We start from the raw sequence: 26,132 nt of genomic DNA, 5'->3' as shown, positions 1-26,132 counted from the left end.
GAATGATTGACTAATCAAGCGTGGAAGCCATCCCGACTGCTTATCTCACACTTTGGCTACCATCTCCCTCCTCCTTAGCCTTGTTTTCACCATCAACACCACCAAGTCCCATTTTTTACCCCTGCTGATAAACCCCTTGATGGGATCAACACTAAACTCAGTCATAGATGAGGCCTTACCCAGCCAGCAAAGAGTCTCAACTTTTCAACATCAAGTGCCTCTTTTTCAGGCAAATCTTTACCTTGCATTGAGAACAGTTATGCGCTTCCTCCGCTTGATAGACTCATACATTGCTATATTCCTCTTCGCCCAGCTACAAATACACTCATTGCAACAGTTCCTCTCTGCACAGTGGAGTGTCTGTTGGAGGATTTTGTGTTGGTAAAGGCCAATGTACATCGCTCTCCGCAGTGATGGAACACCATCAACTTGTTGCAGGGCAGGTCGTTTCTATAAACCCTATTCAGTAATTCACCATTACCACAGACACCTCTGAAGCTGGTTGGGGAGCACATCTTGGTGTCACTACAGTACAGGGAGTGTGGGCCCCACATCAACAGGTGCATCACATCAACCATCTTGAGTTTCTAGCAATCCATTACGCCCTCAAAGCCTTCCTTCCACTCATTCGGGCAAAGTGGTACCAGTCAAGACTGAAAACATGACCTCTATGTACTACCAAAAAAAGCAATTCTCGAGGTCTATCCTGGCCAGCTCAGACCGTTTGGCATTGAGCACTCCACCACTGCATTCACCTGATGGCTGAGTACCTTCCAGGGTTGGACAATATCAACAGGACCCGTCGACAAGTGAAAACTTCTCCCACAAGTCCTCCCCAGCTACTTCCACCGCTGGGTCACCAATCAAATGGATCTCTTTGTCACCTCTGAAAATGCAAAATGACCAAGGTTCTACTCCAGCTACTCATACTCAGAGTCTCAGAGCAATGCAATGATCAGGTATATTTGCTTACGCTTTTCCACCTCTCCCACTCCTATTTGTATTGTCGAAGATCCGGAAAACATCTCAGACTCTCATCCTCTTAGCCCCTACTTGAGCCAAACAACCCTGTTATTCAGCACTCCCTGAAATGTCCGTCAGTCCCCACAAAAAACTTCTCAACAAGCTGGACTTTCTCACCAGGAACCAAGGTCAGATCAGGCATCAAAAATCCAAGAAATTAAATCTAGTGATCTGGCACCTGAGGTCCTAGATTGTGGCTAACTACTTCACAAGACATCTTGTGTGAGTATGGTAGGTGTCAGCGTGCTGATACCTCGGGATCGGTTCGGCTGCACAAAATGAGTCCACCTCCCAATCGCCTCAGTTCTGCTTGCTGTGTAAAGTTCAGAATATTGAGATGATTAAACGGGGGAAGGAAAGGATGGGAACAGCAGGGAAGGAGACCTAGAAGCAAATAACACCATTAATGATAGTTTATCTCAGAGTTACATATATTAATAATTTCTCCTGGTAAAATAATATAACTATTATCGGTGACGTCTGTATAACATACATGTTTGTAGATAGATATATCTAGAACATGGAAGTTTGTTCCATATGAGATATATGAATTATGATTGTACATAAGAAAGCTCTTGCCAGGCTTCCATGGGAGGAGAACAAAACCTCACTCTATTGGCACCCCCTGTTAATTGGCAATAACATAACAAAACAAAGAAAGCAAATTAATTCTCCTGTAGCTGAAGGCTCTTGATACTCCTCTTACCAGAGCTCATAACCATACTTCGTAGTGATCGAATTTCCACAGTTTAAAAAAGCTATTTTTTTCCTCATAGCTTATCTGTAAACCCCGGGAAAATTATTTTTCCTTCTCAAAAATTCTGTATTGTTCCAAACAAAACACAGCCTCAGAAATGACACCTTATTTCGAATTCATTACCGTCCTAAACTGTTTATTCACACAGTGTGAGCTCCAAAGAATTGTTTCCATAAATAAAAGAAATGAAATACAAATTGTGTTTCTTTAAGAATTGTTCCATAAATGAAATAAAAGTTGAGTTTTTTCCAACTTAACTCCAGTAAATCCAAAGGTCACCTGAGAGGGCAAACTAACCATTAATCAATACTTAACATGAATTCATTTCAGCTGAAAATACTGCTGCCTCTCATAGGCTTCCCGAGAAATACAAAATAGAAAGAAATTGAAGGAGAGCCACAGAAACTCTCCCACCAAGGATTCCCCTCACTTATGAGCAAGGCAAAAATAGAACCAAAAAAGGTGCAATGGCACCCTTACCCCACATAGATGATTTATGAGCAGTTACCAAGATCCATGCTGAAATCTGCAAGGCGCTGCTGGCCTGAAGCTTGATTTATAGTCCTGCCTCTTCCACATTCTGCTGAGGCTATTGAAGCACAGAGGAAATGTCTGCACAGCGTCATGGGACATGCAATCTTCTGTGATTATGTAGGATTATTTGACATTCATATAATCAATACTCCTGACTCCTGTTTTTATATTATCCATGATGATAGGGAAGCTTTTTTTTTTAAATCAAAGTTAGACTGCCCATGTTTACCGGTGTTCATTCTTAAAGGCCCATGGCAGCGTTCAATGTTCAGAGCGCATTGGACGTGACAGTAGACCAACCATATGAGCATGTTACTCAGCCAAGTGGAAGAGATTTGTACGCTACTGCAGTCCTAAACACCTGAACTCCCTAAAACCTGATCTCCAGGATGTCATACGCTATTTACTCAGTCGCCAGATGTCAGGCTGAGCTTACACTTCCATAAGTCATCATCTAGCTGCCATAGCAGCATACATGCAAAATACAGGACACTCCTCTTTCTTCCACATACCTGTGGTTAAGGCCTTTATTGCCTCCCCCCCCTGCTACAGTGTGGAATCTCAATGTAGTCCTCACCAGACTGATGGGGCACCTTCTTTAACCTCTCCAAACTTGCTGTGTCTAATACCTCTCATGGAAATTGGCTTTTCTGGCTGCAATTACCCCTCTAAGATGCATTGGTGAATTGCAAGCACTCACATTACAGGAAGCCCTCATTCAAGTGCATAATGACAGGGTAGTAATGAGAACCAATCCTACATTTCTGCCCAAGGTGTTATGTTATGTTATGTTAGCCTCCATTTATAACACGCGCGGCTACTCGAAAGTGTCCCGGCGCGAAAGCCAAATGGTAGAGAAGGGAAAAAGAAATGGACTAGCAAAAGATTACTTAAATAGCAGGGTTTTTAACTGTTTTTTAAACACCCTGAAGCTCTCAATGTTTCGTAATTCAAAGGGCAGGCCATTCCAAGCCCTGGCCGCTTTAACGGAAAGAGAGCTACCGCCTAACCTAGTCTGGCGGAATCTAGGAACCACAGCAAGGCACTGGCCTGTAGAACGAAGATGTCGAGACGGCTCATAGAATGAAAACCGTCTCCTAAGGTATTGAGGCCCCACCTTGTAGAGGACACCATGGACTAATGTCAGAGCCTTGAACCGTACCTGCTGCGCAACCGGGAGCCAATGTAGATCTCGAAGGTTGTGACTAGCGCTAGATCTGCCTGGCATACCCAACAAGGTTCTAGCCGTCACGTTCTGGACAATCTGTAGCTTTTTTAGCTGATATGCCGGGAGACCAAACCTTGACAGGATGAGCGCGCTGATCACCATTTCCTTAGCCCTGTTATGTAAAAGAGGCAAAAACTTCTTTAGGCGTTTCAGTGTGCCGAAGCACACACCTGCCAGTTTGTTAATCTGAGGCAGAAATCTCAAATCCTCACCAAACCAGACCCCCAGATTTTTTGCTGGACATCCGGAAGAACTAGGCATAGGATAGCCCACAGGCCAAATATCTTCTCTGAAATGTGGGGGGAAGGAACCATAGAGGAGCCCTTCCGATTTCTCCTCATTGCACTTCAATTGGGTCTTTGCTAGCTACTTAAAGACCTCAGCGAGACAATTCTTAGGAATGGTCGGAGAGGAGTCAGTTTTATTCCACATGAAGAGGAGCTGGGTATCGTCAGCATAGGCTATGATCTTAGCACCCAGCTCCTCTGCCAAGTAGATCAGGGGCGTCATATAAACATTGAACAAAAGAGGGCTCAATGTAGAGCCCTGGGGGACACCCGTATTCAGACTTCTAGGAGTAGAAGAAAAAGGAGGTAACCATACTTGCTGCAATCTATTGGCAAGGAAGGATTCAGTCTACTTCCATACCTGCCCAGAGATGCCGATGTGGGACAACCAGAAGTCGTTGATGAGGCACGGTGTCGAACGCAGTAGAGAGATCTAAAAGCACTAATGCTGCTCTGCCGCCAGCATCAAGACACTCTCTAATAGTCTCCGCCATCTCAACCAAGGCTCTCTCAGTGCTATGGAACGCCCTGAAGCCCGACTGGGCGGGGTGGAGTGCGCCCGAGGTCTCGACAAACTCAGAGAGTTGCTTATGGACAGCTTTCTCACATACCTTTGCCACAGCCGGAAGAAGTGAGAACGGACGGTAGCTAGCTGGGATTGTGGGATTAAGTGAGGGTTTTTTCAGCAAGGCAAGAAGTTTCGCCTGCTTCCACTCAAGTGGGATCATAGCAGTCTGAAGGGACATATTAACAATGTTGTTAACTTCCGGGTTGACTGTATCCGCAACTGCCGCCAGTAGCCTTGCTCGACAGGGGTCAGTAGGAGAGTCTGATTTGAGCGATTTAAGAATAGTCAGGGTGTCGGACAGGGGAATAGTAGAAAATGTACCCAAAGAAGGGCACACTAAACCCGGCCTTACAGATTTAGGATGGAGCTGAATCTCCTGAGGCTGGTTGACGGGCCCATAGCTATCCTGTATGGCTTTAATTTTGTCAGTAAAAAAAACTGAAAGCTGTTCGCACCAATCATTAGATTCAGGAGAAGTCCTCTGTTCAGCCCTGGGATCAAGGAAGCTTTGAACAATTGAGAATATTTCTTTTGAAGTATTTTTTGATTGGGCAATGCGCTCTGCAAAAAAAATGACTTTTGGCAACCTTCACCATAGAGTAATAATTGTTCTGAGCATTCCTAAGGGCTGATTTAGCTAGAGGACTGTAAGCCTGTCTCCAAACACCGTTCTAGCATTTTACATGCAGATTTTTGTTTTTTTAATTCCTTAGAAAACCAAGGTTGGGACGGAGACTTTCCTGCTCTTTTATGACCTAGAGGACCAGAGAAATTCTCCACTGCTACGGCCAACCAAATCTTAAGTCTGCCAACTGTTTCCAGTAAGTCCCCTGACATATCTGGACGAGTATCGGCCAGGACCCCACTAAAAGCAGCCGGCTCAATACGAAGAGGAGGTCTAACCACAGGAGCATAGATAGCGGAAGTGGAAGGCTGAATGGACCAAGAAAACTGAATTAAAAAGTGATCCGACCAAGTGACCGGAAGAGGGTCAAATACCATTAGCGGAAAATTAGAACAGATCCCGTCAATAGTATGACCACCGCTATGAGTGGGGGATTTGATCCACTGTGTCAGTTGGTCAAGTTCCAGTGACTCATTAAGAGTATGAGTATCGGGAGCTTCTCCACAATCAAATTGAATATTAAAATCTCCAAGCAATATATATTTCGAGTATTTTAAAGCTCTATGCACAATGGCTTCATCCAACATTTTGAGAAAAGAACTAGGGGACCGAGGGGGCCGATATAGGCGTACCTCCCATCAGAAAATGAGGAGAAATAGTGAGGGAGAAATCCAACACTTCGCCCTCCATAAAATCCTGGGAATTCCCCTGCGTAAAAATCCAGCTTTCCCTATAAACAACCACGACCTCTCCCCCTGTTTTTCGATCCACCCTGGCAATTTTAAACCCCAGAGGGATAGCCAATATAACAACCGGGGTGGAGCAATCATTTAACCAGGTCTTGGTTATAAATAAAAGATCAAGCTGGTTATCAACCAGAGGCTCAAAGATGTCTGGCGCGTGCTTCACTATAGAGCGCGCATTAATCAGGGCTGCTTTAATATTTTGCCCGACCAAAGGGGTAGAAGGAGTATAGTTGGGTAAGGGTGTAGAGACCACGTGCGAAGAAAACCAAAATTACAGTTAGCACAAATACTATCTATATTTTCAAACACGGTCCAAACATGAGCACACCTGCTCAGGGACTCGCCAATTAATAATAGTTTCTTCCTGCTCCATGACTTGCGTTCCGCATGCGCCTGTGATTGAAAGCGGGCAGCGTGGCTGGCTCTGGCCGCTACCGGGACGCGGACGGGCACAGACGGGCTTGCCTTAGGCACGCCTTCGGCACGCCAGCGGCACGTCCGCGCAGTGCGCATGTTTTATAGCAAGTTCCCCCCAGCTGCTAGAGCGTGCCTTTCCCTAGATGGCGGCCAAGCAGGAAGTGTCCCTCCGAGGTGGTATCCACTTTCTGCCTTAACCAAAAAGTTGAACTTCCAATCTTCTTCCCCCAACCAGTCTCAGCAGTAGAGAGAGAACTACACAATCTAGATATTAAACTCCCATTGTTTATTACATTGACAGGACTAAGCCTTTCCGCAGGTCTTCACACAAACTCTTTGTGGCCTTTGCAAAGGTCAGCCTATATCTAAAACTGGTATCGCTAGATGGATAGTTGAATGCATTCAGACCTGCTACCATAAAGCCAATACAGCCATCCATGTTATACCAAGAAGGCTGCAACTATGGCCTTCCTAAGGAACGTTCTCCTAGCTGACATATGTAAAGCAGCCACCTGGTCAACCCCTCACATGTTCAGCAAACAATATTGTATGGATGTCCTCCCTGGGCGACAGCCTATGACTATGAACATCTGCAACATTCACACGCTAGCCACCGCTTGTAGTAGGGTACTGTTTTACTATCTATTCAGAGCTATGAACGGAAAACGTTACTTAACCTTGTTAGCATCTGTTCATAGCTTGTAGTGCTGTAGACTCACATGCACCCACCATTCTCTCCTGAACTGTTTGGATCTAATCACAAATCTCTTCTCTTACTACTTAAGCTCCTTTCACAATACACATGTTCAGCACACTCTTTCTACTCACCACTCCATGATATTCACACCTGCTATGCGAAAAACAGTCTAACGCGAAGTCGGTGACTATGCACATTGCCAGTCAAGGGAGGAGTCACTATATACCTTGTGACTCAAAAGACTTCTTTGAACAAAAACAACTTGCAAACATTCGATCCCAACACTAGATAACAGAAGCATGAAGAGCACAGCACTACATGCTACGAACAGATGCTTACAAGGTAAATGTTTTCCTTTTCTTCTGTAATACATACCTGATGCTGTCATACATGAAGGGTTTTGGACAACTGAGATAGTTTTAAAAACGAATTGCCTGATGTACAAACCCATTTTGTGATTTAAAACATCGCAAAATCATGCGGTTTGCAACCACAAATGAAACTTTTCTATTTATTAAACCCATTTTGTGAGTTGGAAAAGCCTTTCCGCTTTGCATAATGGGTTCTTGGCCCACATTTTGGAGGGGCTGTGAAAATTGCATCGCCTCCTGGCTGTGAGTCGCAATGGAATATGTTAAAACCCCTCTCAGAGGGCCAGGGGCAAGCTGAGGTTACTAGGCCCAACCGTAGGGGTTGAGGCCTTTTACCCCTGATGACCTGGGACCTGAACTACTGTGGGTCCAGAGTAACTTGGCCAAGTACTTTCTCTTCAACATTTGACTCTCAGTGGGAGCGTTAATCCTGCAGTCTAAGGCTCTTCAGTGAGAGGTAGGCAGTAGGAACGTGTACGTTCATAACTCAAAATACCCACAGTGACCACAATCAGTCGATTGACCAGCCCAATACTTTCTATGGGTTATACAGCAATATTACTTTTACATGCAAACTAAATAAACCACACAGTTGTCTCTCAAGGTTAGTGCCCTAGTCCACCCCAGCAAAAACTCTCCAGTGCTAAACATTGCATCCTTAGTTGATTCTGGTAGGTGACCCCAGGTGCGGTTAACGTGAGCAGTGCGCATCAAAGTCTTGTTTTGGCCTCAATAGTTTATCTCCCCGGGGGATAACCAGCCAAGCTCATACAAGTGTCAATAGCGCCTGTGGCCCTACTTCAATCCTACACAACCCTGGCCTTCAGACGTGTTTCTGGTTGGTAAAGTGATGAAGCAGTTGTAGTACTGCAGGGCAGCTTTTGGTCTGGGTAATAAGTCCCTCTGCTGGTCATGGTGACTCATCCGGCTCTCTCCTCCTCTTACAGGGCACACTAGTCTTGACAAGCAGGTAGAAAGCCAATGCTTCAGGCAGAAGGCAAGTGTTTTTGGCTTTGTGGTTGATGGCCCCTCACCCAACTGGAAGACTGGCAGATCTTGGTTCTCAGTGCTGGGTGATGCAGCTCGAAGTCTTGGTGACTTTCTTTCTCATGATGAACAGGGCTGTTGAACAAAGTAAATGACTCTGGCTCCCACCTTTATAGTCTGAATCCAGCTATGTGCGATTTAGTGTCCGAGGTTTGAAATTCGGGTTGTGGGTGTCCGCTCCTTTGAAGTGCTCCTCTGCACTGTCCTTTGTCAAAGGGACAGTTTGCCACAGCATGAGTGGCTCCAATTTGATTGGCCCTCAACACAGGCTAAAGAAGTAACTGAATGATACTTGTCTGTCGGCCTTCACTGAAATCTGCCCCTAAATGTTCAAAGGCCTAAGCATTCTTTCTGTCAAGATTCCCTGGTCCACAGTGTTAACGCTATCGTTCCCTGACACGTTTCGGCTGTTCCTACTCATATTATATAGATGCCATTTTGATTTACATTTATACCGCTGCGTATTGCATACACAGTGGCATAGGCATAGAAGAGATACTAATATCACCAAAATCCATGTTAATATAAAGTGCTCTCTGTGCATTCTAAATAAGTGAATAAAAATAATAAATGATGAACATATATCACAAACAGTGTATACAGTAAATAATGGTCAGAATTTGAGATTGTCGTTATAGACCTTAATGGTGAAAAGGGCTCTTTCTCATTTAACTGTTACCTAAATTGGTTCCCATGTGTGATTAGTTCTAAATAGCACGTCATGTTCACAGTGTCTCTTTCCCTGGTGGGTTTTTGGATAGCTCAACATGTCCTTGTACTTTCACATTGAGTACCAATTAATTATTGATTACAGTATAAGTAAAATGCAATGCACTTCTCATAGATTGTACTAGTACCATCACATATCACCATCTGAACCTTAATTATGTTGGAAATCTTTCAAACTTCATCCTTATATGACCTTAGTTGTACAGCTCATAAGCAGGGATTAACAAATAACAAAAAACAAAATAATCAGTGCAGACTTGTGTCTAAGATTGTGCATTCATATGATCTGTGTATTTACTACTGGCTATAACGAGATGAAAGGAGGTCAGCACGAAAATTGGTAGAGATGCTTCATAAATGGACATATAATTCCTCATCGGAATTCAGTCAGTTCGGAATTTTGCTGTTCAGAATAATTATATACCTGGAGTCCAGTCTCCTTAAATGGCGTTCCCTGTTACCCCCTATTGTTTTTGGGTACTGAATCCATTTCAAAGTATACAAGCTCAGCCGCATTGCCATTATGTATTTCATGCATTTGACAAGCAACTGGATAGTTCCTGTCTGTATTGGTAATGGCTCTCAAATGTTGTAACACTCTTACATGTACCATATATATTGTGCTGCCCATGTATATTTTGGGGCAGGAGCACTGCAAGACATAGATTACATGATCGCTCCTACAGTTATAAGAGCTGCAAATCTGGAGTGGGGTGTTCAACAATGGTGATGTGTATTCCTTAACATTGAGGCCGTGTTTGCATGCTATGACACTGTTGGAACTTTGGGCTCCCTGACAACCAAGTTTCAGATTTAATATTTTCTGGGCTACATATTACCAATTGTTGACGTGTAGACTTGGCACGAAAGTGAGTAGAGGTTTTCTGGGAACAGTGTGACCTATCACTGGATCACTTCAATAAAATTCCAATGTCTTGTTAGAATTCCCCTCCTTTTCTGATGGTACGTATTGTATCATGTGATCATTCTGATTTCACTGATACCCACTATCTTCCTTTTGGTAAACAACAGTGTCCTTCTCCTTCAAATTGGCTTCCCTTTTGGCTTTGTCTAACACTTCACGGCTGTAAGCTCTTGCAAAAAAATCTGTCTCGGAGTTCTACTTGTCCTCCCCCAATGTGAATTCATCACTGCAGTTCTGCATCATCTGGAGGTTCTCTGCATACAGCATGCTGTTTTCAAGTTTAATTGGGTGAAAGCTACCAACATGAAGGATATAATTACCCTCCACCCGCTTCCTATAGGTTTTGGTGTGAATCTTGTTGTTTTTCACAAAAATTGCCAAATCTAGGAAGTGTACTTCTGTGGTGCTAATGTTTGTAGCGAAGTCAAGGTTCAAAATGTTAATGTTGAATTTTTGTGCAAACAACTTGGCTGTCACTGCTTTGCACCTCCACAGAATAAAAAAATCATCTATAAAACACGTCTAAAGGACTACGTTTTCGGACCACTCTGTGGATAAGACTACCACGAGCACCTGCTCCCACCACCATCCCATATGCAAATTAGCATAGCTTGGGGCGAAGTAGGTGCCCATGGCCATTCCTCTGACCTGCCCCAACATTTCTTTACCAAGTAAAAAGAAGTTGTTTTGCAGGCACCATTCTGCCGTTTCCAAAATCATTTTGGTATGGTGATGTAAATGGGTTAGTCTTATGTCTAGGAAGTGCTTCATTGCGGTCATGCCATCGTGGTGAGAAGTGTAAAGGGAAGAGACATCCATAGTCATAAAGACATATGAGTCCACCCATGTAATGCCATCTACTCTCCGCAGAAAGTCACCTGTAACGTGTATAAAAAAAGCAAATAATGAATGTGTTCCTGTAAAAAATTATCAATATACCGGCATGTGTTCTCAAATAAATCCACAATGGCAGAGATTATCGGTTTCCCCAGAAGGTTCTGTGCATTTTTATGCACCTTGGGAATAAGGTACAATATTGGTATCACTGGAGAGTCAACCCTCAGGAACAGGTAATTCTCCTGTGAGATCAGACCCATTCCTCACCACTTAGATAGTTCACTCAAATAGTTATCTTTAACTTCCCTAATGTTTGTTTGGGAGATCTTGCAATAACAGTTTAGATCACTGAGTTGTTGTTTTGCTTGTGCTGTGTATCCAAGGGCCATAGGACAACATTGGCCCTCTTCTCTGATTGACGTAGAACTACATCCTTCCTTGATTTCAGTTTATCCATCACCTTATGGTACTGGGTCGTTTGGGCTGCGTTATCATATCTGAAGCTCCCAGTCTTTCCTGATTACTAAATCAGGAAAGATTTCCAGGGAATCTCTTGATGAGATGGGCAAAAATACAGATTTGGGTTTAAACGAAGTAGATACACTTCCATAGATGTCTACACCAAGTTAATCTGCCGCCTCTAAGGTTGAAGTGACTGGGCTTTCTCCTTCCTTTTCTTTCTCCAATTGATCCAGTTCTTGCAACTGTTCCATATCAGCCACTGCCAGATTGCTAGTGACTATATCACATCTACTGGTGGAGTGCGGTTTTATGATATCCTTGGTGGCAAAGTACTTTTGAAGTTTTAACAGACTCATAAATCTGAAAAAGTGTATTTGGGTCTGTCCATTGTAAAGAAAAAATTGGTAGGGATATAATAGTTGAGACCAAGGAAAAGTATTGCTTCTTCTTCCCCTGTTAGTTCTATGTTTGTGAGATTTACTATAGTTTGGGTATTCTCCACATCCATCATTTGTTCTGGCAGGTCTGTCTTGTTTTTGACACAGATCTGGGTCCCACTGCATTGTTTCCTTCTTTGCCTTCCCCGTTTCCATTTTATTCTTTTCTTTGGGTACGTGGCCTTAAATTCAATGTTCGATCCCACCTCAAAAAATGGAGTTCCTCCAACATTGTGGGAATGTCTCTGACGGACCCTGTTCCGCCTGATTTGACTTCCTCTGGGTCTTTTTCCACCTCAGAACTGAATTCAGAACTGGTCCTGGTATTTAACGATTGCACAATATTAGCTGTTTTTTCTGATAGTTCCTGCCATTGCAGGTTGTCAAATCTGCGTGAGAATGTATATATCTGCCCCCTTTGGTAGTCAATGTTGTCTCTTGGAAACTTTATAGTTTTGCGGTCCTTGATTCCTTGTTCATATTTCTGTAGTCTGCTTTTCATTTCTTTATCATGGTTTTGGCCATCTTTCTCCGCATGCTAGCTCAACTCCTATTGAAATGTTTGTGTCTCTTCCAGTATTTTATCACGATCTGTTCTGGCATATTTATTTAAAATTGTCATCATTCTTCTAGAGGATTCAGAGCTATTTTTAGCCCATTCTCGAAGCATGTCAAGATCCGGATTCTCATATGTCGGGGCTATTAATATATGTAAACCTCTTTGAATGCTACCTGTTTCTAAATATTTCTGGAGTGATTTACACTCCTACCATTTAGAGACTTCGCTCTTCCTGAGCTTTTCCAATTTCTACACTTTCACACGTAGATCCAATTCTGGGGGTGGGACCTCCACTCAGTGCACCAGAGTACAAAGTTAAATTCTCATTGAATATCCTTTCAGCCTCCTCAACTCGTTCTCGAAGCCACTCATTCACCATTCTGCTCTGTAAAGCCTTTGTTACACGAGCGCAGGCATCTGTGTCCACTTATCTGCAATCCTGGATGCCCTTAGACTCACTGGTTGCTAGCTCTCCACACTTCATCCTGAGAGTGCTCAATCACTTCTGGCTTGGGTGCTATATTCTGCCATTTGCAACAACTATTGATCAGCTACCGACACCTCAGAGTAGCTAGTAACTGATGGACACCTGCCCTTTTGTGAACCCTGTTGGGGGACTTTGGCAGCTGTATTTCCCAAACCAAAATATATATATATTTTTTTTTTATAGCAGCACCAGTTCTTTCAATGAACACAGGCTGCTGTTAAAAAAAAAAGTCCCTGTTTGCCCGTGCAAACACAGACATAGTGGTCTGCTGTTCCTTGCAGGCCACCTTCCCTTTGTTTGTAGGCAGTTACAGGAGGGCTAACAAATAGTGACCAGGCTAATTAATATTCATTAGATATTGTTCTGCTTATGACTGGAGATTTTACGCTGTGACCTATTGCTACATAGCTCACGTTACAGAATCTGAGACATGTCCTTTAGTACATCAGGTACCTAATTGTTGAAAGACATCCCTCATTGGTACACTAAAACAAAGCTTGGTACTCTTGTTCATGTGTGTTGTCATCTGCCATATATTTGTAAATAATATATAAGCTCTAACAGATCTAGATATTTTTTTTCTAAGATCTAAGAGAATAGTGTTTCCATGATCTTCATATTTGATGACTGCTTATGCCTGTCTCCGATTGCTGGACATACTGATTGCTGATTGTCTGCAAATAGACACCATTAAATAGAAGTCTTCATAGCACACTAACATTTTCTCCCTGCACAGTACAATTGTCTGGGCAGAAAATATGAACTGCCAAATACCCAAAACAAGAAGAGCCGGTTTGGGGGTTGGTAGTTTTGTATGCAACTGAGTCATGCGTTGAAGTACGTGTACTTGATCCAGTGTGCACATTTCACAAAGACAAATGCCACTCAAACATTTTTTAGAATCTCTTGAAATTAAATTGTATTTGGATCTGTTGTATTTTCAGTACAATTCATACATGAACATTACAATATCTACAATAAAGTGCACTACACACCTTTCTCAAGTTCAAGTTTTGTATGCAAGAAATATTTGAGTCCTGTTATGCTATGTTATTTGGTTCCAAAACACGCCTCAGATATCTTTGTGATGTTAAAGACAATGATAAAAAGAATTTATATCTGCGCTTTTAGTATATACCACTTCTGTTAGAGACTTCTATCCACAGATTCCTCACCTTTTGAATATTCATCTGTAGGAGAGTAGGATCTGCTTCACATGGGTACCCCCACTTTTTGCTGGTGTTTCACTGTTTTTCGTCCTTAGTCTGGCTGTGGCCCTGCTAATCAGGACCCCAGCCTAGCTGCTTCCTCTCTAAAATGGTTTCCATGTACATTAGGTACATTTCTAATTGGATTCTGAAGTGCCTTATAAGCCCCTAGTATATAGTATTCTATGTACCTAGGGCATAGGTACCTCAGAGACCTACCAGGGGCTGAAGCATGTATTATGCCATCCCTGGGAAGCACTCCAAAATGACACCACAGGTCTGCTACTGCAGCCTGGGTAAGGTGGTGCTTGCACCCCTTACAGTGGTATAGGCTACCTATATCACTACCATTGCACACACATTTAAAACCTATAAGTCACTCCTATGGCAGGCCTTAACAATCCTGAAGGCAGAGTGCTTGGTTTTTATGTGAGAGGGTGCCCCTGCATGAGCAGAGCCACTCTGCAGCGCTCGGAGTACCTCCTCTGATGCTGTTTGTGGTGCAGCCTGACCATATACTGTTAAGTGCATTAGAACCTCGCGGTAAATGCTAACTTTGAGATAGCTGCACGGAAACATGTCGTGTTTGGTGTCAAACGCTTTGGAATACTACCCCCCCCCCCCCCCCGCCAGTTCTGGTGGTCTGGTGGCGGCGTTAGCATTCCACCCTTATAGAGGGAGAGACATGTTCACACTGGTCTAACCCGGTAGGACTTTCTACAGCCCTGGCATCGCAAAATGGATGCCTCTGCCACAGACTCCTGCTGCTGACCGAAACTCCAGCAGGGGAAGCCTGGACAATAGGTTTCCTGTCCCAGGGAGGTGTAACCACCTCCCCAGACAGGCAGATGTGTATTGGGGCTTGGCGGGAGCACTCTCTGGTGCTTTGAGGTCCTGCACTGGGGGCACACTTGGTGTCCCTGTGCATAGTCCAGTTCAAACCGGTTGCAGGGGCTACCTGCCCCTGCTCTGGCGCGAAATTGGACAAAGGAAATGGGTGTAACCACCCCTCTTTCCAAACCCTCCCATAGGTGGGTCCCTAGAGTATGTCCAACCCCCAAACTTTGTATAAGTATGGGAACCCAGTCCTTGCGACTTTAGATTACCCTGGACGAAACTCTGCAAAATATATCCTGGACCTTTGACGTTCTACTTTGCTTAGAAGACTGAAGAAATCTCCCTTGGGGTCAAGGAGTGACTCCCCTGCTTGGCAGGCACCAAAGAAGCAACTGACCGGTCTGCATCGCTGGAGCTCCCACTGGACGCCGAAGTCTTTGCATCACCAGAGGTGGATTTCCAGACTTCCCTGAGTCCACAGCAAAGCTGAGGCCGTGGCTATCGTGGGTGAAGTGGAACCGTGACCCCTGGACACTGTGAACTTTTGCAGCAACATCATCTTCCTGGTCTTCCTCGAAGTTGTGCTTTGTGCTCCGAGTAGCCCCAGCCTTGAGCATCTCCTGCACCGAAGCTTGCTGGCCTCCACTCCACGAGTGACCCGTGGGCCAGTTTCCAGTGCGACCGCTCGAGGCTCCTTCGCGATCGCTAGCCCGTTGGCTAGTCGGTCCCCACGAAGGCAACTCCTCTTCTGATTGGGCTTTCCTGGTTGCTCCAGACGTGCCCCGACTTACCCTCGCTGGGTGAGTCCCCCAGACCTTGCTGGTCTGCAAAGCCGTCTTTTCTCTGATTCCAAGTGACGTGCCGTTGCCAAGGCTTGTTGGGTCCAATATGGTCGCCGACACTGCAGCACTCGACAGACTTCGTGGGACAGCTCGAATCCAGCTCGTGGTCGTCATCAGCGCCTCCTGGACCTCGTGGCTGAAGAGTCAAGACAGTTGTCAACTCACCTGAAGCACCCGACATCTGTGGGCATTGGTCTATCGTGCCCTTGGGTACTGGTAAGTGACCCAGACTCTGTCCCCTCTGCTTTCAGGTTCCTTCCATCCTAGATCCAGGCTTTGATCGCTTCGGACACTTCTATTCACAGCAGCTGCACTTCTTCGCCAGCTTCCATTGAAATCGACGCCGCGACCCGACACCAAAAGACACCTATGCATCCGGCTCCCCTGGGTGAGGTAACACGAGTACTCCGGTGCTCCTGTAGGTGCTAGCCCTAGAACTTCCTAAGTCCAAAAGGGTTTGGTCCTGACTCATTTCTAAGTGTCCCTAATGTTTAAATTTCCAACCGCGACATTGCCCATAGAAGCTAATGGGAACCCGCGGCTGTGTTCACACACTGCACACGGCCCCCTTGGGTCCCCTGTGTCACTACCTTGGGTGGTTCCTTGGGGTCCCAGCGATTCTACAGGCTCTAGGCCTTGTGTCTAGTTCATTCGTGGTTCTTATTCCACTTTATTGGTATATGGTTTGGTACACCCCTAGGGCCCAAACGTGTATTTGTGCTATTAGTGTTGATTGCTATCTTGTAACTTAAGTACTTCCAACTCCAGTCTCATAAAGAGAATAGAGGGGTGTGTGTTATCTTAAATACATATATTTTAAATATATACCTGGTGTGGTTGTCCTTTCATTTGGTCATTCAAGAGATTATAGACTGGTAAAACAAGCTGCTTTACATTCCTTCAAGACTTAGCCTGAAGGCTGCTCTCCATAGCTACCACTAGGATAGCTTTCAATAAAGGTTGTTTTTAACCTATTCACCATAAGGGGTTGTTTGGACTGATACAGGGTGCCCACTATAACTAGTGGACAGCATATATCAGGCCAACTTCTCACATCATCCACACGTCAGACTGGATACAAAAAACCTTCAGCAGTACACATACATGCCATCAGGTGGCACCCATGTCCCTGAGTCGACGTTGCACTGCACTTGATATGACATGTGCAGGCCTTTGTGTGCTACCTATGCACCTTGACATCGGAGAAAGTGGTGACACCGTTCCACGTCACTCAGCAGAATACACATTCCGACCTTCTTTAGTCCGCCTCACCTTTCCAAAGAGGAGGAGAGACTCCATTGCCTGGACTCAAAGGGAGCATTGTCATTCTAGATCTGAAAGAGACACGTTAGTGATAGATTCCTTACCTTAGAATATCCCCAGGCGTCAGACTGGATCCGGAAAGTTTTTGTCAGCAGTATCCCTGCTCATCGGTAGGTGTCGTTGTACAGCTCCGCGTATGTGGCTGGCGTTGTAGCCGCCGAGATGGCGTCGTTGGAGCTACTTAGACTCGCCCAAGCTGACGTCAGTTCTTCCTTTTTCCGCGCAGCAGCGCAGATCCAAGAGAGAGCGGTACCCCTAGTTAAACGTTTTAACTTGGTTTCTGACAACTTGTTTTGTCGAGCACTTGACTCCTGGTGCAGTAGGGATGCCCCGTTTTAAGTCCCGTAGGGATTGCCGTCGAAACATATCGGTAGCGGACCCGCACGACGTGTGTCTCTTCTGCTTGGGGCACGTCATGGGCGTGCCCCGATTGTTGGGCCATGGCGCCGAAAGCTTTGTGGGAGCGTTCCCGAAAGTTGTTGGAGGTCCGGCAATCGTTTCCGCGCCGATCGAGGTACCGCTCCCGTGGGAGGTCAAGAGACCAGTTGCGGAGCCATCAGCATCACTCGCCAAAATCAGGGACAGGTAAATCTAGGCACCATAAAAAGACAAAGAAGCGATGTCGCTCTTCCTCTACCCCTCGCCGGTCGCGGGACGTGGTCGAGGGGGCGGGCGGTCACTCCCCCACGGCTCCGTTGGATCCTCCGTTGTTGCCTGCGGCCTACCCACCCTTTCTGTGACCGCACGTGACTTCGGATGAGGTACAGGCCTCCGTGTCGGCCTTGCGCCATTTGTTTGCCCCATCGGGTCCCTCCGGAGCGCCTTTGGGCCCCGCGGACCCGTTGGGTGGGTCTGCCCCCGTGCAGCCGCCTTTGGCCTCGGCTACGCCGGCACCAGGGCACGGCGCCGGGTGCAGCGTCGCCACTGACGCCGAACGGCGCCGAACTGGGACTGGTATCGTACCCCCCAATTCCATTTCTTGGTGGGGAGTTTCTCATTTCCTTACTGGCCTCCTCACCAATCGGTTGATGAAGGGGAGTACTGGGAGGGGTCTGAGGACCCTCTTGCTGCTCACTGCGAGGATGAGCCTAAATGGGAAGGCGACATGGAGGGTCCAGTGGATCTCGACTTCTCTCCACACCCTGGTACACTGTCCCCTTCTTCCATGGCTACGGAGGAGGTTGGGACTTTTTCAGTGGTGTTGCGTCGAGCTGCTGAGGCTCTTAACCTCGAGCATCCTTCTGTACCTATCAGGACCAATCTCCTGACCGAGGTGCTGCAGCCATAGACCTCCTCTGCGGAGCCGTTGCTGCCCTTCAATGAGGCGCTTACTGATATACTGTTGAGCACCTGGAACAAACCTAACACAGGGGTTCCTATAGACAAGGGTGTGGCACACCGCCATCGCCTGGCGCCGGGCGATCCCAGCTTTCTCACTCAACTCCAGATGCCTGAGAGTCTGGTTGTCCAGGCTTCTGCCTCACCAAGCGCTTTCCCTTCTGCTCCTCCGGACAAGGAATCTAGGAAACTGGAGCAGTTTGGGAAAAATAAATTCACTTCTACCAGTTCCGGGTTTCGAGCGGTGAATACTGCGTGCCTTTTGGGCCGCTATTCCCATTCTGTGTGGGATACCGTGGCACAGGTGCTGCCTCAGTGCCCTGTGGAGGCATGGGCGGTTCTCTCCCAGGCCATTACCGAGGGACGAGATGCTGCTAAATTTACCATCCGTTGTGGGCGATTCTCTCGGCAGGGCACTTTCCACAACGGTGGCGCTACGCCGTTACGCTTGACTTGGAACTACTGGCTTCTCAGGGGATGTCCAGAATACCTTGCTGGACATGCCCTTTGATGGCACGCGCCTCTATGGTGACAAGGTGGATAGCACCCTGGAACGCTTTAAGGACTCCCGGGCTACGGCCCAGTCTTTGGGTCTCACCACCACGCGTACTCCCTCGGGGTCCGCTTTTCGCTCCTTCCATCAGCAAGTCATGATGGACCGTTTCAAAGGCCGCTGACAGGTCCATCATGACTTGCTGATGGACCGGCTGTGGTCCAACATAATCATTGCGGCCTTACCTCCCTGGTCAAGTGCGGCCCTGATTTCCTCTGTGGATTTTAAGAAAGCGGACTCCGTACTGTGACCCTCTCTGAACCCGTATTGAGTTGGATCCAATACTTGCGCTTCTCGTAGGTATGTGCTTAGTTGTGCATTCATGCTTTTCTCTACCAGTTAGGCTGGCAGAGGGATACGCGAGATGGGCTGAAAGTTATTAGGATCCTTCGGGTCCAGGTTAGGCTTCTTGAGTAGAGGTAAAATTGATGCGATTTTCCAGGCTTTAGGAAAATATCCTTCCTTGAACATCGCGTTCATCATAGCGGTAAGCGTTATAACAATGGGTTCTGGGGCTAGTTTTAAAACCGCCACCGGACATGGATCATAAGGGGAGCCTAATTTAGTTGACATCAGGGACTTCTGAATATCCCTGATGGATAAAGGTGCGAACTTTTCAAAAATCGATGGAGACCCGACCGAGATTTACATCTCTCCCTGACTCCCAGTGTTCCATCTGTTGTTGGACCATTAAATGTGGTGAAAATAGCCTCCACTTTAAGTAGCTCTGACGACGTAATCTCGGCGGCTACGACGCCAGCGACATATGCGGAGCCATACAACGACGCCTACCGACGCGCAGGGGTACTGCTGACAAAAACTTTCCGGATCCAGTCTGACGCCTGGGGATATTTCAAGGTAAGGAATCTATCACTAACTAATGTCTCTTACAGATATATTGTTACACAAGTAAGTAACTTTTGCATTGATTGTACTTAGGAGCATCGGGTAGACAATCAACTCTTCATTGGGTTCACTGGAACAAAGAAAGGAAAGACCATGTTGTAAAGGACCATCTCTAGATGGATCGTACTCTAGAGCAAAATCCGCTGTGCACTGGCCAAGAAGCAACCCCTGAAAGGTTGCGTCCTCATTCAACTAGAGTCAAGGCTGCAACCACTGCTTTTTCTGGCAGAGTCCCTGTCCTGGACGTCTGTCAGGGTGCGACATGGGCGTCACTAGCGATGTGCTTTAGTGGCATGCTTTGATGAGGTCCATGGGCTGTTTGATGAGTCTCACCTATCTGGCAGCCTTATGCATGTGTGGAATACATTTAATTACTTTCATTTTAGCACTGGAAACCTACTAAGGAGCTCTATTCTGTAGTTACGCTTCTTTTGAAACAGGTTCATTCTCCTCATAAAGGATTCACTCAGGTTTTCTGTGGTGAACTAGCTAACTTATACCAAACTAAGATCACCACAATTCTGAAGAATTCTTCAGAGCTAGAAAAATGTTCTCCACTAACAGAACAACAAATCATTCAGTCCGTCTTGATGACTACATTGGGTTTCTTCTTCTGACTCTTGTCTGCCTTTCATTCTACAGCCGGTTCCTGAGATTATTGCTAAGTGCCTTACACTGATTATAAACATCATTATTGATGCTGGTGTATTTCCTAGTATTTGGAAGGAGGCAAGGATAATTCCTCTTATTAATAAACCATCTGCTTAGCCCAATGATTCTAAAAACGATTGCCGTATCTCTTAACTGCCTTTAGCAGCAACAATCTTGTAGAGTGCATTGAATATGGAACTGTCATCTGTGCTAGACAAGCATAGCTTATTGGATCAGTTGCTATCTGGATTTAGAAGTAGCCAGAGGATGGAGGCAGCTCTGGTACCGGCCAGTGACCATATCAGAAGCATTGTGGAAAAGGGCAGCTCAGATGTGCTTATATTACTAGATCTCTCAGCGGTGTTTGACACAGTGAGCTGCTCCTTGTTAGTGACACATGCTGCCCAGATAGCAAAGTCCTGCAGCTGTTACAATCTTTTTTATTGGGTAGGTCACAGACAGTGATTTGCAATCAATACTGCTCCAAACCCTCTTTCTACCTGGCAGGGTGCCACAAGGCTCTTCATTGAACCCCACCATGTTTAGTTTATACATCTCTCCTCTAGCATCCTTGATTAGATCGTTTGGTTCAACTGTCCTCTCTTATGCAGATGACATTAAGAATGTTGTCATTATAACTGAAAATATCCAGTGGGCCTTCACTAGTTTTCAAAACTGTATGCGAGAGGTCAGCGTTTGGATGAGTGACAACTGTCGGAAGCTGAATGCAGAGAAGACAGAGGTTCTTATTTTTGGAAGTCAAGTAAACATCTGGTCCACTTCTTGGTGGCCTCTGGAGTAAGGTATTCTTTCAGCCCCAGTTAAATCAGCGAGAAACCTAGGTGTAGGCTTTGACAACTCTTACTTTAATCAAACAAGAACATTCTGATATCTTGTCATGTGCTCATGAAACATTCCTTACATTCCTTTGGCTTCTCTGAAAATCTTTGGATCAGCACTAATTTTATCAAGACTGGACTACTTTATTGTCCTTTACCTAGGTATTAATTCATCTGCTGTGAAAAGACTTCAGGTAGTCCAAATGTAGAGGCTCACCTGATACCAGACATACCCAAAAGGAAGTGAGCCATGTTCAAATCAATGCATAGCACATAAAGTGGTAAATAATTTGAACTCCAAGTATCTTGAGGCACAATTTCAGTGGTATGTGCCCCAGAAGGATTTAAGATCAGCTTTCAGGAATAATTTGACTGTACATAGAATAAACCGGTGCCACTGAGGTGGGAGATCTTTTAGGAATCTTCTGATCTTTGGAACGCTCGGCCTTATGGCCTGCATGCACTGGCAAACCACTCCTCTTTCAGGTAGCAACTGAAAACATGATTGTTTCAATTGATTGTCTGAATTAGTGATAGGTGCAGTCTTCTTTAGCTGTGACAGCACCAAGACGCCTTCGTGCTCTCTATATAATGTTGTATTTGTCTATATCGCTGGGGTTCATGATCAATATGTCGAAGTCACACCTGACTCCTTCGCAGACACTCCCTTTCATTGGAGCTCTGCTGGATACTGTGCAGTTTTGGGCCCCCACTCCATCACGAGTCCAGGAAATTTAGGCTATGATCCAGATGTTTCTGCTTCAGACCTGGATCTCCTGTGAGTGGCTTTTTGGCTTTTGGACCTCTTGGCATCCAGCTTATCGACTATGCCTGGTCAGTCTTTATATTAACCTGTTTGATTGGGATGTTTTCGCCTGCTTCTGAAGGCCAGCCTGCCATCCATCAAGGGAAGGCTGGTTAATTTTCTCTTAGACAACACCACTGCCATGTGGTACTGCAACAAGGAGGACAGGTTGGGGTCCTGGGTGCTGTACCAACAGGCACTTCGTCTCTCGAGATGATAGGTGCTCCAGGACATGTCACAGATCATGAACTACCTAATGGGATCTTTGAAAGCCAGGGCAGACATGCTCAGCCAGCAGTTCCTGTTGGATCACGAATGGTGGTTACACTCAGAGGTAGGGCAGGGGAAAACTCTGGTTATATCTTTTCTCTACCGCAGAGAACATGCAACGTCAAAATGTTTGCACTTTGGACTTTCATAGAAGCCTCTCTCTCGGAGATAAATTCTGGTTAGAGTGGAGCTTAGGATCTTGTATGACTTTCCAACTGCTTCTCCTGCCCCAAGTTCTGAAGATCAGGAACGGCCAAGCCCAGGTCATCCTAGTGACTCAGGATTGGGCAAGGAGAGTGTGTTACTCAGAACTTCTGGAGATTTGAGTATCTGTCCTTCAATCAGGCTACAGCTTTGGAAGGATATTCTGTTCCAGCAGCGTGACATAGCCAGAGCCCAAGCAATCTGCACCTCTTTTGTGTGGAGATTGAGCAGCACCAGTTGACTGTGTTTGAGCCTCCTTCCAAGGTTGTAGATGTTATCCTTTCTGCATGGTATCCCTCTACAAAGAATATTTATGCATGGCTCTGCAACAAGCTTGTAGCCTGGTGTGGCACCTACAATACACAACAAATTACTGACCAAACTGTTGGTGTCTTGTTTCAATTATCCCTAGCCCAGCAAGGAATTGTGGCTACTATCAAATGTTATTTGTCAGCCCTTTTTGACGTGTGCTAGAGCAGTCATCCTTGTTCAAATCATCTGTTATGACAAGGTCTTAAAAGGTTTGACTCATGTTTCCTTCAAAATCTTTATGATGCCACTGTGGAGTCTTAATTTGGTTCTCACTTTACTCATGTACATGCCATTCGTACCCATACACTGCTTCCAGTACGTCTCCAGACTCTAAAGACTGTGTTTCTGGTTTCCTTGACTTTGGCTCATCAAGCTCTCTTGTTGCAGCCGGATTATGCCACCTTTCCCCAAACAAAGTGGTACTGCGGACCAACGCTGCCTTTTCACCTAAAATTATTGCATCTTTTCAGTTTGGCAATACATGTCTCTTCCAATGTTTCTTTCCCAACCCGACCCTGCGGAAGAGGGGTGGACCCTATTTAAACTTTAAGCTTTTCACTGAATTGCCCCAGAAACCTTTGGGTGGGCAGTCAGCTCTTTGTGGGGTGCTGTTGGGCAAAAATAATTAAGACAATGCAGAAAATGCCTTTATCAAGATGGACAGTCCTCTACTTAAACACATGTGCTACTCACTTACCAAGAAGTAGTCTCCAACCTAGGGATTGACGGCCATTCCATCAGGTCCAATACTGCTTCCACTACATTGGCACCCAGAGTGCCTGTTCTTGACAGCTGTTAGACTGAGACATGGGCATCAGTACACACGTTCACAAAGCTCTATTTCCTCTACAGCCTGGAAGGGCATTTCACCCATTCTGACCTGCAGGACTTTGTAATATGAACCATTCCTCAGGTCCACCCCCTTGGGATGTTCTGCTTTGATATATAGTCTAAAGTTGAGAAATCTGCTTTTAAAAATGTCCATCAGAAAAACACGTTTCTTGCCTTTGGTACTGCTGTTGCTGGTGGAGAGACTATCTAACAGCAGACTCCTCATTGCCCTTCAGCCTCTCCGTTCTGTGGAATGGTCTCCATTCCAATCTAAAAAGATCCCAGTCTAGGGATGTGCACACTGGTATCACTGACTATTGTTGGGCTCTGTGGTTGAGGGTGCAGTCAAAGTCAAGAAAGAAACTGCTATCATCGTGCAGGGGTTCTTCTAGTGTGGAACGAATTAGACCTGGGTCCGCATTATGCCATCTACCAGCGCATAATAGCAAATCTGTTAAAATCATCAGAATTGTCTGGCACCCTCAAGATATTCTAAAGGTGAGGAAACTGTGGTTAGATCCACCAGAGAGCGTTACCAAGGGTAAGTAACTTGTTCTTTTGGACACTCCACACTCATGGTCTTTGAGGAATTGGTTTATGGTTTTTCATATTTTTCTGTTTGTATCCTAGAGTCATAAGGAAATGGATTATATTGTAAAGGAAAAACTTTGGCTTGAGAAAATTCTTGGGATGGAGTTCATGGAACCTTATGACAAAAGCATCTTCTATAATGGTATGATGATCCCTGATTTTTTTTATACATAGTGAGATCTATGAAGTGGAAGGTTATGCATGCAGTGTTTTTTGTCAGTAACTGTATATGCTTCACAATCAGTAGGACAAAAGTTTGTTAATTTAAATGTTGTGCTAGAATAAAAAAAATAGCATTAGATGAATCACATCTGTTTACTGAAAGTAGAATACCTACTATGAAACATTATTGTCTGTTTTTACGTTGTATTGTTGGTTAGTTTGAGCTAAGAATAAAAAATTATTAAAACAGATCCGTTGTTAATTAAATCTGACTGGTTTACATTTCCTTACTTTACTTCACTCAGAGTCTACATGTAATCCTTAAGACATTGCTGCATAACTCTTTCCCTTCCCCTCAAGGTTACACATACTATTAATGTTCCCTCAAAATGCCTACATTTAGGGGCTTGTTTATCATGGAGTGTTTTGAAGAGCAACAGTTTATAGTTACAATATGACCACATATCTTAGCACAATAATTCTGATGGATAATACAACATGCAGGTTCCTCACACGTTGAATAATCCCTGGAGTCAGACTGGATGCGGAAATTTCAAAGCGCCAAGATGCTGGCAGGGATCACTGGCTTCGATGCCAGAAGTGATGCCTGACAATGCCAAATGCCGTACAGCACCTACCCTGGCGCATCAACATCAGTCCCCTTTTTTCCATGTCTTTGGTCTGGATCCAGAGATTATTCTCTGTGAGAGTTGTGTGAGCATTTTCACACAAAAATTATGTGTCTGTCCCAAAGCATTCAGGTTTAAAGACTTGGGTAAAAGATTGAGTTGTAAATATCGGGAGACAGAAATATTTGGGGAAAAATATTGTGATACAAAATATTGTGATGCAGAAATATCGTTAGCAAGAACATATTTTTGTTTTAGGTAAGTAATATCGTTAAGAGTATTGTTGTTAATATAGTTGTAAAACATTTCATTTTTTAATTATCTTATTGTGTTTTAGTTCATATATTAATGTTATGTGTTATTACTGTTTGTATAATTGTCAATATTTTGTAATCTAGCTTGTAATTTTAAGTGATTTTTAATTCGATCGCTAATAGTAATTTATAGTGTTGTAGTGGATTGATAGGTCTGTAGGGGTATAGGGTGGGAAGTTAGGTAATCGTTAATTATTCATTATTTAATTGATTAGTTATTGGAATTGTGTAATAATTCTATTTTTGTTTTAGTTATGTTAGGTGTGGCAGCTGGGTTTGTTGGGGTATTGGGTGAGAAGTTAAGTTATAATTAATTAACAATTGATTTATTAATTATTTAATTGATAATATGTAAATTGTGTAATAGCTTTACATTTTAGTTATATTTAAGGTGTGGGCTGCTGGGTTTCTAATGACATAGAGTGGGAAGTTAAGTAATAATTAACAGTTATTTATAATTATATAATTGATAATTATTTACATTATGTAATACTGATTTATTTTAGTTATATTTTAGTTGTGGGTTGCCGGGTCTGTAGGGGTATAGTATGGGACGATAAGTAATAATTAACACATACTTCCTAATTGGTAATTAATTAGTTGATTATCAGTTATGGTAATTGTGTTATACGTATTTATTTTAGTTATTTTTTAAGTGTGTGCTGATATGCTTGTAGGGGTATAGTGTGGAAACTTAAGTAAGTAATAAATAAATTGCTTTTTTTCTAAACTGATAATGTATTATCCAAATTGTGTAATCATGTGTGTGTGTGTCTGTGTC

The 26,132-nt window shown here is 44.5% G+C and overlaps 1 protein-coding gene across 1 annotated transcript in view; it reads left to right on the top strand.

Annotated features, from left to right (window-relative positions):
- TMEM67 (transmembrane protein 67) overlaps positions 1–26,132 on the top strand; it is a 1,162,308-nt gene that overhangs the window by 1,052,871 nt on the left and 83,305 nt on the right. Inside the window, exon 26 of the mRNA XM_085605278.1 lies at positions 24,286–24,388. Coding sequence (XP_085461404.1) covers positions 24,286–24,388 — 103 coding nt within the window. The remainder of the gene's footprint in view (positions 1–24,285; positions 24,389–26,132) is intronic.

Source organism: Triturus cristatus, chromosome 5_1 (assembly GCF_964204655.1).
Source record: "Triturus cristatus chromosome 5_1, aTriCri1.1, whole genome shotgun sequence".
Taxonomy (NCBI): domain Eukaryota; kingdom Metazoa; phylum Chordata; class Amphibia; order Caudata; family Salamandridae; genus Triturus; species Triturus cristatus.
This window is presented reverse-complemented; position numbering and strand designations above follow the sequence as displayed.